General features: G+C 38.0%; 2 protein-coding genes across 2 annotated transcripts; both read left to right on the top strand.

Moving 5' to 3' along the window:
* Nucleotides 1-1,009: 1,009 nt before the first annotated feature.
* MAX2 (RNI-like superfamily protein) lies at nt 1,010-3,828 on the top strand. Its single transcript, XM_012977479.2, has one exon. It carries the CDS (start codon nt 1,291-1,293, stop codon nt 3,430-3,432), a length of 2,142 nt encoding a protein of 713 aa, XP_012832933.2. The 5' UTR covers nt 1,010-1,290; the 3' UTR covers nt 3,433-3,828.
* A 9,732-nt stretch (nt 3,829-13,560) lies between these two features.
* LOC105953777 (uncharacterized) lies at nt 13,561-14,031 on the top strand. The gene has a single exon (XM_012977456.2). It carries the CDS (start codon nt 13,561-13,563, stop codon nt 14,029-14,031), a length of 471 nt encoding a protein of 156 aa, XP_012832910.2.
* Nucleotides 14,032-14,601: the final 570 nt, after the last annotated feature.

Consider the following 14,601-nt stretch of genomic DNA (forward strand, 5'->3'; position numbering starts at 1 on the left):
CAATCAACTACCACTTAAAAAAGTTCATGCTACATCATAGCTCATTCGATTTATTTAGCCCATCCATTTAAAGTTAAAGAAGAAAATGTAATTTAAGGAAATTCAATTATTATGTTTTGGAGATATTGTAGTTTTGTTTATGTTATTTTAATTGGAAATTACCAATATTTTATCGATTTTGTGCTTTTTTTTTTTGTGAATTCTCTTAGGTTGCCCTCTCGGATTGAAATATTTGAAACGAATTATTTGAAATTAGTCCAAATAAAAATGAATTGAAATGATTTGTAAGTGGATATGCATTTAGAATTCGCCACAATTATTCAAAAAATAATAACAAATGAGAGACATAAATTTAAAATTCCTTTTTATTTCAATTCGGATAAACTGAATGAATTTGTTAATATATATAAAATTAAAATCAACTACAAAGTAAAAGAAAATGATTCCGCATTCGAGTAATTAGTGAAATGCTCTCTTGAACCTTCATTTATTAAACAATCTCTTCTCTTCTTAATCGCTTTCGAGCATTAAATTTACTATCAACACCCGATATCATCTGACTTGAAATTTGGAGTGTATTCACTAAGGAAGTCTCTGACACATTGTACAATAAATTAAATTGTTTTGGAGGTCAAACGAACATGCACTTTAAACTTGATTTAGCTACTCACAAGCTACTTATCTCAGGTGATCCTGCATCATATATATTAAGATTTGTTATTTACTTCTTTAAATTCATAAATATTCAATGACAATACACTACTATCTAATAATACCCATCAATAATTAGTTTTATAAATGTTTTATATAAAAGTATGAAACGATAGGCCAACCTATGAAATCCAAATGATATTTTTTATAATTTTTTGAAAATTAATTATTTCACATTTTCCATCTTCTATTTTCAAATTAACTTTTTCTTATGCTATTTTGATATTTTAAATTTCACAACTAATTATTTCAATACATTTTAATTATCAAATATTTAAATTTTCTTCAATACTACCCTACATAAATTAGAATTAGGTAAAGAAGCATAGTAGAGGAAGATACGAGAAAGCATGTTAAATGACAATTACTTCATTTCATTTATTATTCCCTCCAAATCCTCATCCACATCAATTAGTAGTACAGTTGTGATATATAATATATTCTCTTTTTTCCTTTTTCCGTAGAAATCAAGAAAAGAAAAAAAAAAACAAGATTTGATATCCAATTAATTTATCCAATCCCATTCCCAACACCAACCAAACACAATCCAGATTCGGATTTTGATTTCTCTCAGCTCAGATGGCGGCGCCGCCCACTTCCGGCACAACCCTGAACGACCTCCCCGACGTGATTCTCTCGAACATAATCGCCGCCGTGGTCGACGTCCGCGGCCGCAACTCCGCCGCCCTCGTCTGCAGCAAGTGGTACGCCCTGGAGCGCGCCACCCGCTCCTCCATCACCCTCCGCGGCAACCTCCGCGACCTTTTCATGGTGCCCAACTGTTTCCGATCCGTCTCCCACCTCGACCTCTCGCTCCTCTCTCCGTGGGGCCACCCGCTCACCTCCGCCTCCGACCCCGCCCTCATCGCCCACCTACTCCGCCTCGCCTTCCCTTCTCTCACCTCCCTCACCTTCTACGCACGAAACCCATCCACCATTCAGCTAGTAGCTTCTCAGTGGCATAACGTCGAACACCTTAAGCTCGTGAGATGGCACCAGCGGCCTCAGGTGGAAACCGCCGGCGACGAGCTCAAGATACTGTTCTCCGAGTGCGGGAAGAAGCTCAATTCTCTCGATCTCTCCGCTTTCTATTGCTGGACGGATGACGTGCCTCCGGCGTTAGAGTCCTGCCCTTCGGTTTCATCCAATCTCACGCGCCTCAATCTCTTGAACCCATCGTTCTCCGAGGGTTTCAAGTCCGACGAGATTAAATCAATCACCAAAGCTTGTCCCAATCTTAAGGAATTTCGGGCCGCCTGTATGTTCGATCCGAGGTATATGGGCTCTGTCGGAGATGAGGCCTTGGTTTCTGTATCAGTCAACTGCCCGAAACTGTCGATTCTTCATCTGGCCGATACATCGGCTTTATCGAACACGAGAGGCGATCCCGAGCACGATGGATTCACACAGGAGGATGCCAAGATTAACGCAGCCACTTTGATTGAGGTATTTTCAGGGCTTCCTCTGTTGGAAGAGCTCGTCTTAGATGTATGTAATAATGTCCGAGAGAGCGGTCCGGCGCTCGAGGTACTCGGTTCGAAATGCCCGAAACTGAGGTCTCTTAAACTGTGTCAGTTTCACGGTGTTTCGTTACCAATCGAGTCGAAGCTGGACGGAATCGCCCTTTGTCACGGGCTTGAGTCTTTGTCGATTAGAAATGTAGGCGATTTAACCGACATGGGATTGATTGCAATTGGCAGAGGTTGTTGTAGGCTGTCCGTGTTCGAGGTTCATGGCTGCAAGAATATAACCGTGAGAGGAATGAGAACTCTGGCTAGTTTGCTTCGCAGGACGCTAATCGATGTAAGAATCTCTTGCTGCAAAAACCTCGGCGCGGAACAGTCGTTGAAAGCATTGGAACCCATACAGGATCGGATCGAAAGTCTTCACATCGATTGCATTTGGGATGACGGGACCGAAAGTGGGTTCGATCTCAACGACAGTTTCGATCAAGGCGAGGTATCGAACGACGAGAACCACTTCGAAAGCCGCGGTTACAATGATTATTACGATGCTGCCACCATAGAGAATCCAAGCAAGAAGTGCAAATACTCATACGATCTGAACTCTTCTTCCGATTTAAACGGCTACGAAAACGGCAATGTATACGGGGAACGAACATGGGAAAGACTGAAATATCTCTCGCTATGGATAGCAGTGGGGCAGCTTCTGAATCCACTAACAAACGCCGGGCTCGAAAACTGTCCGAATCTTGAAGAAATACGAATCAAGATTGAAGGAGATTGTAGGGAATTACCAAAACCCTCCGAGCGAGAATTCGGTTTGAGCAATCTTGTGAACTATCCTAGGTTGTCTAAAATGCATTTAGACTGTGGCGAGACGATCGGATACGCGCACACTGCACCTTCGGGGCAGATGGATTTGAGCTTGTGGGAGCGGTTTTATTTAATCGGGATCGGGCATTTGAGTTTGAGGGAGCTCGATTATTGGCCCCCGCAAGATCGGGATGTTAACCAGAGGAGTTTGTCTCTACCAGCTGCCGGTTTATTACAAGAATGTTTTGGGCTGAGGAAACTGTTCATACACGGGACTGCGCACGAGCATTTTATGATGTTTCTGCTTAGGATACCCGACTTGAGAGATGTTCAGTTGAGGGAAGATTATTATCCGGCGCCGGAGAATGATATGAGCACTGAGATGAGGTCGGATTCTTGTAGTCGATTCGAGGCCGCACTTAATAGGCGCCAGATTTCTGATTGACGATACGAATAGTGAGGTGATGTGACTAATTACTGCACTTTTGTTTTTATATTTTTTCGGCGTCGTGTTTACGGTTGGTTTAATGTCGCGTTAGACGTTTATGTTTTGCCGAATTTTGTTGTTTGAGTGTTTTGGCGAAACACAAAAGTAGAAAGATTCACGGTTTGATAATGATATGCTCGGAAAAAAAACAAAAAGAAGGCGAATAAATTGATAGGGGCCATTTGGCTGGGTTCCGTATAGAATCGACATTGTGTTTTCATTGAACTTACTTTTTATTTTTATTTTTCCATTACGAGAGCAAAATAAGGTTGCTGATCTTTTGGCAATTACGGCTATTATTGTAATGAATTCTCATGCTTGAATAATTTGGCTATTTATTTTTGGTTATTTTGATAAGAGATGTTAATGAATGTTTTGTAAGAGCTATATGATTGCTGCTTGTACTAGGTTTGCAATACAATTCTGTTGGCTCCATCTGGTACAGAAGTTGACAAGGAAAATCTCATGACTAAGTTGGTAACTCCCTCTAGTTTTACGGCGAATGACCGGAAATAAATATATATCTGGTCTTTTCAGAGTGAATAGTTCTCCGAGTTCATCAAACTCTTACTTCGTTAAACGAAGATTATAAAACATGGTCCGTATAAAGTTCCAGTCGCATGCATCCGCTTGAATATATAAATTTTTTTCTTGTTCTTTTTGAGGCAAATAGGAAATTCTGAATGTAATTGGAATATGGATCAAATTATGGTAGTTGGAATATATTTGGATAAAGTTTATGGGATGCAGCATGCCACAATAGGCCATAGCCAAAATGCAGCATGGGTATCTGGGTTGGATAAGAAAACATGATTTGGACTAGACATTAAATCTGAGGCCAAAAGCTGAAAACACTACTTTACAAATATAAGCTTAAAGAAAAACAAGTGATGGGCAATTCTTGAAGAGACTCAATGTTGGGCAGTTCCAAGTAGGAGCGTTCGCGGAACGGAGTTGCGCGGACAATCAACCCGATTCAACTTAGGCGGGTTAGTAATAAACAACATGTACTCAATTATACATATAAACTGCGAATTCTGAATTTTTGAGGCAGGACATTCGAGTAGAAAGAAAAACATTAGCAAAAAATTATTTGCATATCTATTTCTCTTATTTGTTCTTCCTCTCCCCCACAATTCCGTACTCTACCATTTCTCCTTTTCCGACGCCAACGACCCCCTTAGATCGAGTCACAGACACGACGACCGGCAACAATGGAGGTTATAGCAGGAGCGGCGGTGGATATAAAGTTGGAAGCAGAGGCAGTGGTTATAGCGTGTATGGTGGAGGTGGTTACAACGGTAGCGGATGCGGTGGCTATGGCGATGGCGGCGGTTAGGGCGGTAGTAGTCGCGATTATATTGGAGGATGGTAATGGGAGGCAGTGGCTATGCCGATAGCCATTGGAGATGTTAGTGTGATGTCAGATCGACGATGGGAGGCGATTGCATCAACATAGGGCTCTTTGACGATGGCTAGGGTTTGGTGAATAGGGTTTAGGCGATGGGAAGGAGTTGTTGGTTGCTAGGTTATGAATAGTATCTATACTGAACTGATACAAACTCCATAGAACATGTTACGAGACCACTACCTTAGGCATAAGACATAACGGAACGTCCAAAAACAAATGATTCAATTGGTGGAATTCGGAATATTGACCCTGTAGCTATAAAAAGTTAGAAACCAGTATTATGAATGTCGAAGCATTGTCCCCGTAATTATAATGAACCAGATACAAATACAATGTCATTAAGAATAATTACAAGAATCCACTTGCAAAAATTCCGAAAAGTTTTTGAAGAATGACGAAAAGTGAATTTTAATCTCTCAAAATTATTGCATAATAACGTCCAAGTAATAACGGCCCTAAACATTCTATTATTATAAGTCTCAAAGATGCCTAATATAACGAGAAAAATAACTCCGAATTTATTTGTAATAAGAAAATAATCAAATAAAATAAATCTAGTACAAATCGGAATTTAAATAGCAAAAAATAAATTATCTCAAAAAAAAATACGGAAATTAATTAATTCTTCTTCTCCAAGTCACGTCTACTCGGCTGGATCGTATTATAAACCATAGTGCATCGTAGTACATAATAGTCTATTGTACTATATATGAGCAGAGGGAGAGCGGTGAAGTGTGATTCATGTTTTAGAGGCCTGCAAGTGACGATAGTGACTATGCGTATCTATAGATGACTACGGGTGAATTTTGGTCGACATGATATACTACATTTATCGACATAAGAAAAAAAATACTATATTAATTTTAGTATTCCTTTTTTTTTTAATAATATTTTAATTTGATACCCCACCGGTTTCGTTTTCACTTTAGGGTTGTTTTGATTTTTTGGAAGAGTTAAGATATGATGACTATTTATGTTGGACTGTACTGTTTAAAAAAGGTAATACTTAAAGTAGCTCATCTTCGGCTTCTCGTAACTGGACATTTGGATAATCACAACCCATATCAATCTCATATTAGGTTTATTTGATTCATTAAGAATACAACGTGAAAATACAAAATTACCCTTGTTGTCTCATTAGAAATAACTTGTAATAACCTGATGTTGATTTGTATTCTGATAAGTTGAGATATTATCCCCAAATTAACAAAATCTATGTTCATCTGCACACCTCATTTTTCTGAATTCTTCTTTTTCCAATTGTACGAATTGTGCGTTGAGGTTACCATCTTGTCATGAATAGCAACAGTTCTACGGGTGTAAGGGGGTGAGGAGGTAGTTCTGGTTGTGGTTACAGTGGCTTCGATGAAACGCAACCGATGTTATGTTATTATGGGTTGAAATTGTCCGTTAAGACATCATCCACGAGCACCAGTCCAGAACGCCGGTTTGTTTCATGTCTGGAGCGAAGGAAAGTAAGGGTATCTGTCAATTATCCGCTTATTGTTAATTATGTATTTCTCATTCTTGTTAGCGCATCAAATAACAATTACAGTTGAATGTTGTTGGTTCTAATGAAATTGTAATTTGGGCAGGATTTGAAGTGTAAATTCTTCAAATGGGTGGAGCGTGAATTTTGTGAAAATTCGAGTGACATGATTTCTGCATTAAAGGAAAGGATTGAAGGATTGAAGCAACTGATGGGAATCAAACTACGTAGAGCAAAATTCTACAAAAAGATCGCTATACGTTCATCAATTCCTCTTTTCCTATTTTTTTTTCCCATGTGTGTGTTGTTGTGCACAATGTAGTAGTACAAATAATTGATATCCATAGTAAGAGTTGTAACTTATAACATCACTGCAACAAGGAATAAGGTCATATTAGGTTCCTTATGACATGATATCTATAGTTGTAATATTCATTATTATGTTAGTAACGCCACGTAGTTAGTTCCCCAGTGGTGTTGTTGTATTGTAATGTATCTTATTTTGATAGTAAGAAAACACAATGCTTGTGTTGTTGGGATCTTGCATTTTGGAAATGTTAACGTCACATTTTCATTATTTTTGCTTCCTTTGTTATTCCAACAAATTAACTAAAATATACGATCTGACAATTTGGTTTTAGATTGTTTATGACTGCAATTAAATGAATATTACATGAATAATCACAACATGTTTGCAAGCACCACATGTTATTAGTATATTGAAACTGAAATTACAAGTACAACATGAATAATAATGTCACTGGAATTAAATAAATAATCAAGCACCACATGGTTTTATTAGTTTCCTCAAACTGAAATTACGCATCTAATTTAAGTGTTTTGAATAATTGAATAATTTTAGTGATTTGAATAATTAGTTCTGCATTTTTTCCTTAGTCAAGTGGTTTGAATAATTGATTAGAGAATATTGTGGTTTTTTCCTGCCATACAATATTTTCTTGTTGCTGCCAAAATATTTTCTTCCCATACCAACTAACAAGTCCAACATAATAATTATTGTTTGATAGGAAGAAATGCAAAACAATAAGCTCCCTTCTTCCCTGTACATATGCGAAAATCACATGAGTTACCACACCATTACTTTTCCACAGCTTTCCTCCTCCCTAAAACAACAACAAGCTTTCCTCCACTCAAAATTGGAGTAAGGAAACCCGAAAAATCGATAATATTCAAACAAACACATTTCTTGTACGAATTGGATTGGGATGAGAAGGTAAACAACACTTTCATACAAGTTTTATCATACCAAACTCATTTGGAGGATTTTGTTGCTGGAAAAAAAAAATGAGAGACTCAATCCGTATGGCATAAAGTGTTTTACAAAAAAAAAACATGGCAAATATTTCTAGGCAAAGTATTTTCTTAAGAAGTTTGTTCTTCTTAAAACGAGGTACGACACCTTCGGTTGGATGCTCACTGGTCCAGGATTTTTGTGTAATCAAACAACTAACGCCGTTACCGCGTCAGATGACCTATGGACTGAAATATTGAAGGTAATCATTCCAAATTTGTTAAGATACTAAACGAATTCTCTACTCATTTGGTTTTTTCGTTTACTAATGCCACTTTTTTTTTTTGAATGTATAGGATCACGCGTTTGGCTGGGCATACCGTAAATACAGTGACTCTAAATGGGAAGATCTACAAACTATTTTTTCCAAACCCGCTATTCAAGTAAATTCTCAAAATGAAAGGTCATTGTTGTGTCATCAGAGGACGATGAAGATGTTAAGCCTGCACGTGCACCTCCACCGGATCTGATCCCCGAGACGACAGTCGTCAACATCTCTTCAATGTGTGGGACTATCTTACTCACAACTACGACTCCAAAGGGTCTTTGAACACGGAGAATAGCGCGGCTCATTCGAGGTTCCGGTGTCCTTCGGCAGGACCGAGCCCACTCAAACCAAAAGAAGCTTTAACGCCAAAATATAAGCAATTTCCCGGTGTCTATGGTGTAAGATCGTCGGGCTCTAACGTCCCATGGATGGAGAACAACACGAATGATGAGAAAGCTAATGGTAAGAAACCATATACTTAGAACGTATGATGTAATGGACCTCATTTTTGCGGATTCGGAATATACTTGTTTATTTCAATTTCTTTTGAATTTTCTTTCAAGTTTGTTTGCGTTTTATTTTGTTTTAGCTTCCTTTTACAGTACCAAAGTGTGTGTTAAGTACTATATATATTTCACATTTCTTTAGTGTAATGTTATTTTCTTTCAACCCTTTAATTGTTTTAATTGAATATTTCTTTTGCAGTACCACAACAAAAATATTGTTTTGTTAGTGGACCCTTCAATTGTTTTGGTAAGTTTAATTGAACGTAAATTTTTTTTTTAATTATTGGACCTCAAAAGAAGTATTATTTTGAACAACAAAACCTTATGTAATACGACATTAATTTTAACTTGCAAACATATTATGAAGAAAATATATCAGATTTAACTAGTACATAATATTAAACACACCATAATATTATACAAAGTATATAAAATTATACAAAGTAGATAAAAGTAAAAATAACATAATATTATACATCCACTAACAAAAACATACTTAACTACATAATCACATAAGTAAAAAACAAAAGTGCATGCATCCTTCCTCACAATTTTTTTACTACTAAAGCATCATTAACCTATTATACATCACCAAAACATGCAACCAACATTCACCCATATTTTCGGACTTTGTTTTAGATTTTTTTTATACCAACATTACAAATGTATGTGGTTCATTCATTTTTTTCTTGTGCGTGCATCTTTTATACTTCTTTTAAATTATTAGACATTATATATTTTTTTTTTTTTATTAATTATGTGACATTTGAGATGAACATACAATGTGCAAATAAAGTCAGAATATTGTTCTGCATAGAATATATTCCTTACAAATGGCAATGATTATGTTCTCTCTTTAAGCTAAAATTCTGCTCCAATAATTTAGCAAAATTATATGTGTTTTGTGACCTTCTATAAAAATTGCACCACTTCATATCTTAATTTTGATAACTCATAATAAATAAATAAAAAAAAAACAATAAAAAGAGAAAAACATATTACAAGCAGAATGGTAGAGGTAGAAACGAGTATACCTACCCAACTAGATTATTTTTACGATCTTGATTGAAACGAAGGAGTTGACAATTTTTTTATCGACAATCTCGCAAAGAAAGCGACAATTGGAAATAATTCGATTTGGAGTTCAGCTGTCACTTGTGCTTGCAGAAGTTAGAAAAAAATGAGACGCGTGAGAATACCTTCAAGTGGCTATCACCGTGCGGTTGTTGACTAATGCCTTGAAGTAAATATTGTGTATACAAAATCCGAAGTATGGAACTATGTAATCAAGGTAACTTCAATAATTTTCGAATTTGATTAGACAATATTATTTAAATTAATATTGGTTCTTAATGCATGCAAGTGAGTTTGCGGTGGTTTATCGTCCGTATGACAAACCGAAGTAGGAAAAATGATGATGATATATGACGGACCGTACTCGAGCTTTGGATCAAAATGTTAACACCATGGGCATAGTAAAAATGTATTACTAATTGTTGTAGACAATATAACATTATTTCCTGATTTTGAAATGTTTGGAAACAAATGTTACAACAAAATATTATGAAATAAAGTTTTTGCTTTCGAATTAATAAGTCCAAAGTTCAAAACATTATAAACTATTAGTGCCATCTCTTGACAGATATAAAAAGTAAGGTCTGTTTGAAAATCTCTTTAATGTCGTCAAGAACGTAGTACTAATAATGGGCTTTGAGAATCATTTGAACTCGTGCGATTTTCTCCTCATCTTGAAGCCCGAATAAAATATCCAACTCTTTTAGGTTGTTGGATACGGCTTTAGCCACTTTGATTTTATCATCAACGGTTAAATTGGCCATTGGCGAAAGTGCCTCGAAGACCTTTTTGCGGGATGTTCTAATCCAATTATTTGGGCCAACTCACCAAGACAAGTCTTCGTTTCGGCAAAGATTTTTGTCATATCTACTATCATGTCAACAATACGAGCATCTAGCTCATCATGATTCACTTGATACTTGTGCATTTTCACCGGTAGCCCGATGTTTTCCAAATATTGCCGACCAATTATTGTATAGCGGCCATGATTTGTAACGCATAACGCGTACACTAGGATCGGTCTTTTCAATTGATGAAATATATTGGTAATTTGGAAATTAAATTTATGTGTAAGTATTGTATGACTTAAATTATCACATGAGTTAAGATAATGTTTACCTTGGTGTATTCATCCCACAATTCATCTGCCACATCGATTGTGTTGGCAGTCTAGTTTCCACCCAAACCAGAACGCGTTAGCATAGTTGATAATGAACCGTAATGCTTCTTCCACACGTGAATTTTGGAGACAATATGCGGTTTGGCTCTAAGAACATTGTGTGGGAAATGTTGCACCATATGTTGTTCAAGTACACCCAAATAACCCACTTTCAACCCGTTATCACACTTTCAACCCCGAGAAACAATGTTTTTAAGGGCTTCTATTAAAGCATGTACCTCACTAACGGACCAACTACGCCTATTAATGGTCGATGGGGTATTACGTTTTCCATTGGACTTCTGAGACATTGAAGTAGACATAGTTTTTTCCTAAATTGTAGCATAAAATGGCCAAACTCATCTCAAAACACGTGCATTCATTAATCACAATACAATATAGTGAAAACGCATGTATGCAATCAACATGCAAATTCATCAAACATTTCATAATACTAAAGTAACCAATACACTAGAAAACAATATAATAATACCAATACCGAAACTGATAAAACACCAATGCTCTGATAGACACAATTAAAAAAAATGTTCAACAAAGGGAATATGAAAAGTATATTCGTTCAAATACATAAAATTAAAATAAATAAACATCAAGCTTGACCCCTACTCAACCACGCATTGTACATATTAATTGCTAGGCTATCTCTCCAAGAGGACCGCTCTGTTGATGCCTCAATAGTTTCAATGAAACCGTAATGCTTGTGATCGCTCGGGGTAATTACTTCTTTGAGAACTTCGTCTTCTTCGGGGTCATGATTGTTCGTCGTACAAATGAAGTTATATAAAAGGCAACAAGCCATTATTATATGACTTAGTATTCCCCATCTAGATTTTAATATGCCAAATGCTCGCTCGATTGCGTTACGAGCTTTAGCATATTTCATATTAAAGTACTCTTCGTGATTTTGCACCACATTTCTACCTACCCCAAAATCGTGGAGATGATATCTAGTATTCCAATAGGGTGCTAGAAAGTCAGGGGCATTTGTGTATCCATTATCAACCAAATAATAGTGCCCTGGAAAAGGTAAAATATGAATTACATTAAAGTAGTGGCAATTCTTTTTGGTATGAATTAACGTATTAAGTTAAGAAATGCTAATTCGTACCATTTGGAACACGAAGACTGTCGGATCTAGTGACTGCATCCCGTAAAATTCTACTATCAGCGGCAGATCCCTCCCAACCACTCAACAAGTAAACAAAATTCAAGTTCACACACTGCCAAGACGTTAATCGTACCCTCTCGATTCATATACCGTGTCTTATCGACTAGTGCTACTCGTGTAGGAACATATGACCCATCTAATGCACCTAAACAACCCTATGACATTGTCAAAAAAAAAAAAAAGACAGTGCTAATATTTATTAATGATTGGTTAAGTATTTATTTACGACGTTCTCAATTTTTTACCTCAAAATACTTTCAACGCGCATGATCGCAATTTGAGTCAACGGGTTCAGGCATAACAAGCATAACGTTGTGCAGTTTTAATAGAGTGTGTAATACCCGAGAAATGAATAATAATTGTGTAACCGGATCTCATATAATTTGTTTTAATTGTGACAGTTTTTTCGTGGTGTGATAATACATGTAAGAACAAAGCAACTTTCTCAACCACAGAGACATTCCTAGTTGGAACTATACCACCAACATTCTCAAGAAGAAAACACAATCGAGAAAATGTATCGGTGTTAATGCATAGATTTTGTCGGCAAACAAGACCACTCCATCTAACAAGGTAAGTGATATGCCTAATTGGGCCAGCCCAATTAGCATACTATTTCTCTACGTACTGGACAACGAGCCCGATCTAGAAGAATATTATTACGAAAACCCAATTACATTCAATAAGGTTTGGCCCAACAAATTAACCACAACCCAATCGACAAGGTATAATTAACGACATAATTCATTTATTAAATAGACGCCCTATTATTTGAGTAATACTATAACTCGTATTCTCTCAACTACTTCAATATCCGCATGTCTGACTTGAGCGTCGGAGGGGTTTCCGCCGGATCAATCCCCGACCTAGTTCGCATGTTCTCTGTTCGCAGGTATCTCAGGACCATCTAGCTCGTGAGCCAGTGATCCACTTTGCTCTCCTAGCTCATCCTACCTCATTTATTTAAGGTGATCTATTTATAGCATCATCATAATGGCGCCGTCTGTGGGAAAGCATACAAGATCACGTAGCGCGCATGATGTCCCTGAGTCATCTACTCGGAGAAAACATGCCAATGCTAACAACCTCCCACCTCGCGGAGGCTCTGGCTTGCCATTTTCTCCTCTTGAGGTCCAGATAAATCCCCCACAGGATCCACAACTCCCGGCTCCTCGAACGGTTTAGATAACCGAAGAGGCCCCCCAACACATGATTGCGGAAGTTTCAGCTCGAGTTGCCACTGAAGCAGTGGCACAATACATCACCACAACGGGAGTCAACGCTCCCCTTGCATCTCCACCTATGGCACAACGACCTCCACCGCCACCGGATAACACATCCACCTCAGACCCTAGGTCTCGGATGCAACAATCTACTCATCGCCATAATGCTTGAACTGGGCGACAAGACCCACGTTCACCTTCAAGAGGCAACGCCTCTCGCCAACGAGTACCTCCACACAATGCTGAAGATGATGAAATTGACAGTCGATATCTCGCTCAAATCACCTTCCCCGCATAGGTAATCATATTGGTGGAAGGGCCATACCTCCAATAAGGCGCAGTCCCTACACTGTCGCAATAATCAATGAGATACTACCCCAATGGGTAAAGGTCTCGAGTCTACCGCAGTTCGATTGAACTAGTGACCCACAAGACACCTTGAAAAGTTCTACGCCATGGCAGATCTATATGGCTCAACTAATACGGCGATGTGCAAGATATTTCGCACAACGCTCTCCGAACGAGCATTGAGCTGGTACAACGCCTTGCTTACTGGGTCAATTGAAGCTCTCTCCAAACTAACGGATCGCTTCACCCACCATTTCGCTATCAACAAAGAGTACGCTAAGAATCCCGCGTACCTCTTCACTATCACCCAGAGAGAGGGCGAAACCCTCCGCAACTACATTCAACAATTTGTTGAGGCAGCTCACAAAGTTCCTAACGTGGGAGGAAGCATGCTCTTTGGAATCATTCAACAAAACTTGAAGGAAGGTAGATTTAAGGAATCGATTGCAGGAAGACCTCCAACCACTCTGGAAGAGCTACTATGTCGCGTTGAGAAATATGTACGCATCGAAGAGGCTTCGGCCCTCTCTCCTCCCAAGAGGAAAAGAGATGAAGATCACTTCAACACCCGGCGATGAGATGGCCGACGACAATCGTCGACGTCTCATTGACAATCTCCTTCTACATCCCTAGACTTCCAATGATGTCAATGACACTTGGGGTCTCTCGAGCCCATAACATTGTTAACGATCGCATCATCCTAAACCGGAGGACTATCTTACCTTAAGGATGATGCAATTTCTCACCTCTTTACATCAATTGGACGAAACCCCTATATCATCTACTTATTACAAGTTTAGTTATTTCAAGCGATTCGCTCCCTACTTTGTTTCTTTACATTCGGTTCAAGTAGGCTTGTAACCTTCACATTTTCAAGCAATGAATAAACAAGTTATTTTCCTTACACTCGGTGTTATTGCTCTTCCACTACATAATTATTAGCTCAAGTCAACATTAACCCTGTGAACACTTACAGATGTTATGATAAACTATATAGCCTGGCCAGCTTGATTTCATGAACTTCTATATCTGTCTTCATAGGGTCCTACATCTAAAACGTGGCCACGGTCCTAACGTACTTACGACCAATGAGGTCTAACAATGGGCACGATCCCCATCAAAATATCTTGATAGACTGATCCCCTCAT

The sequence above is a fragment of the Erythranthe guttata genome, chromosome 13, assembly GCF_056151865.1.
Source record: "Erythranthe guttata isolate IM_541 chromosome 13, IM_541, whole genome shotgun sequence".
Classification (NCBI taxonomy): Eukaryota; Viridiplantae; Streptophyta; class Magnoliopsida; order Lamiales; family Phrymaceae; genus Erythranthe; species Erythranthe guttata.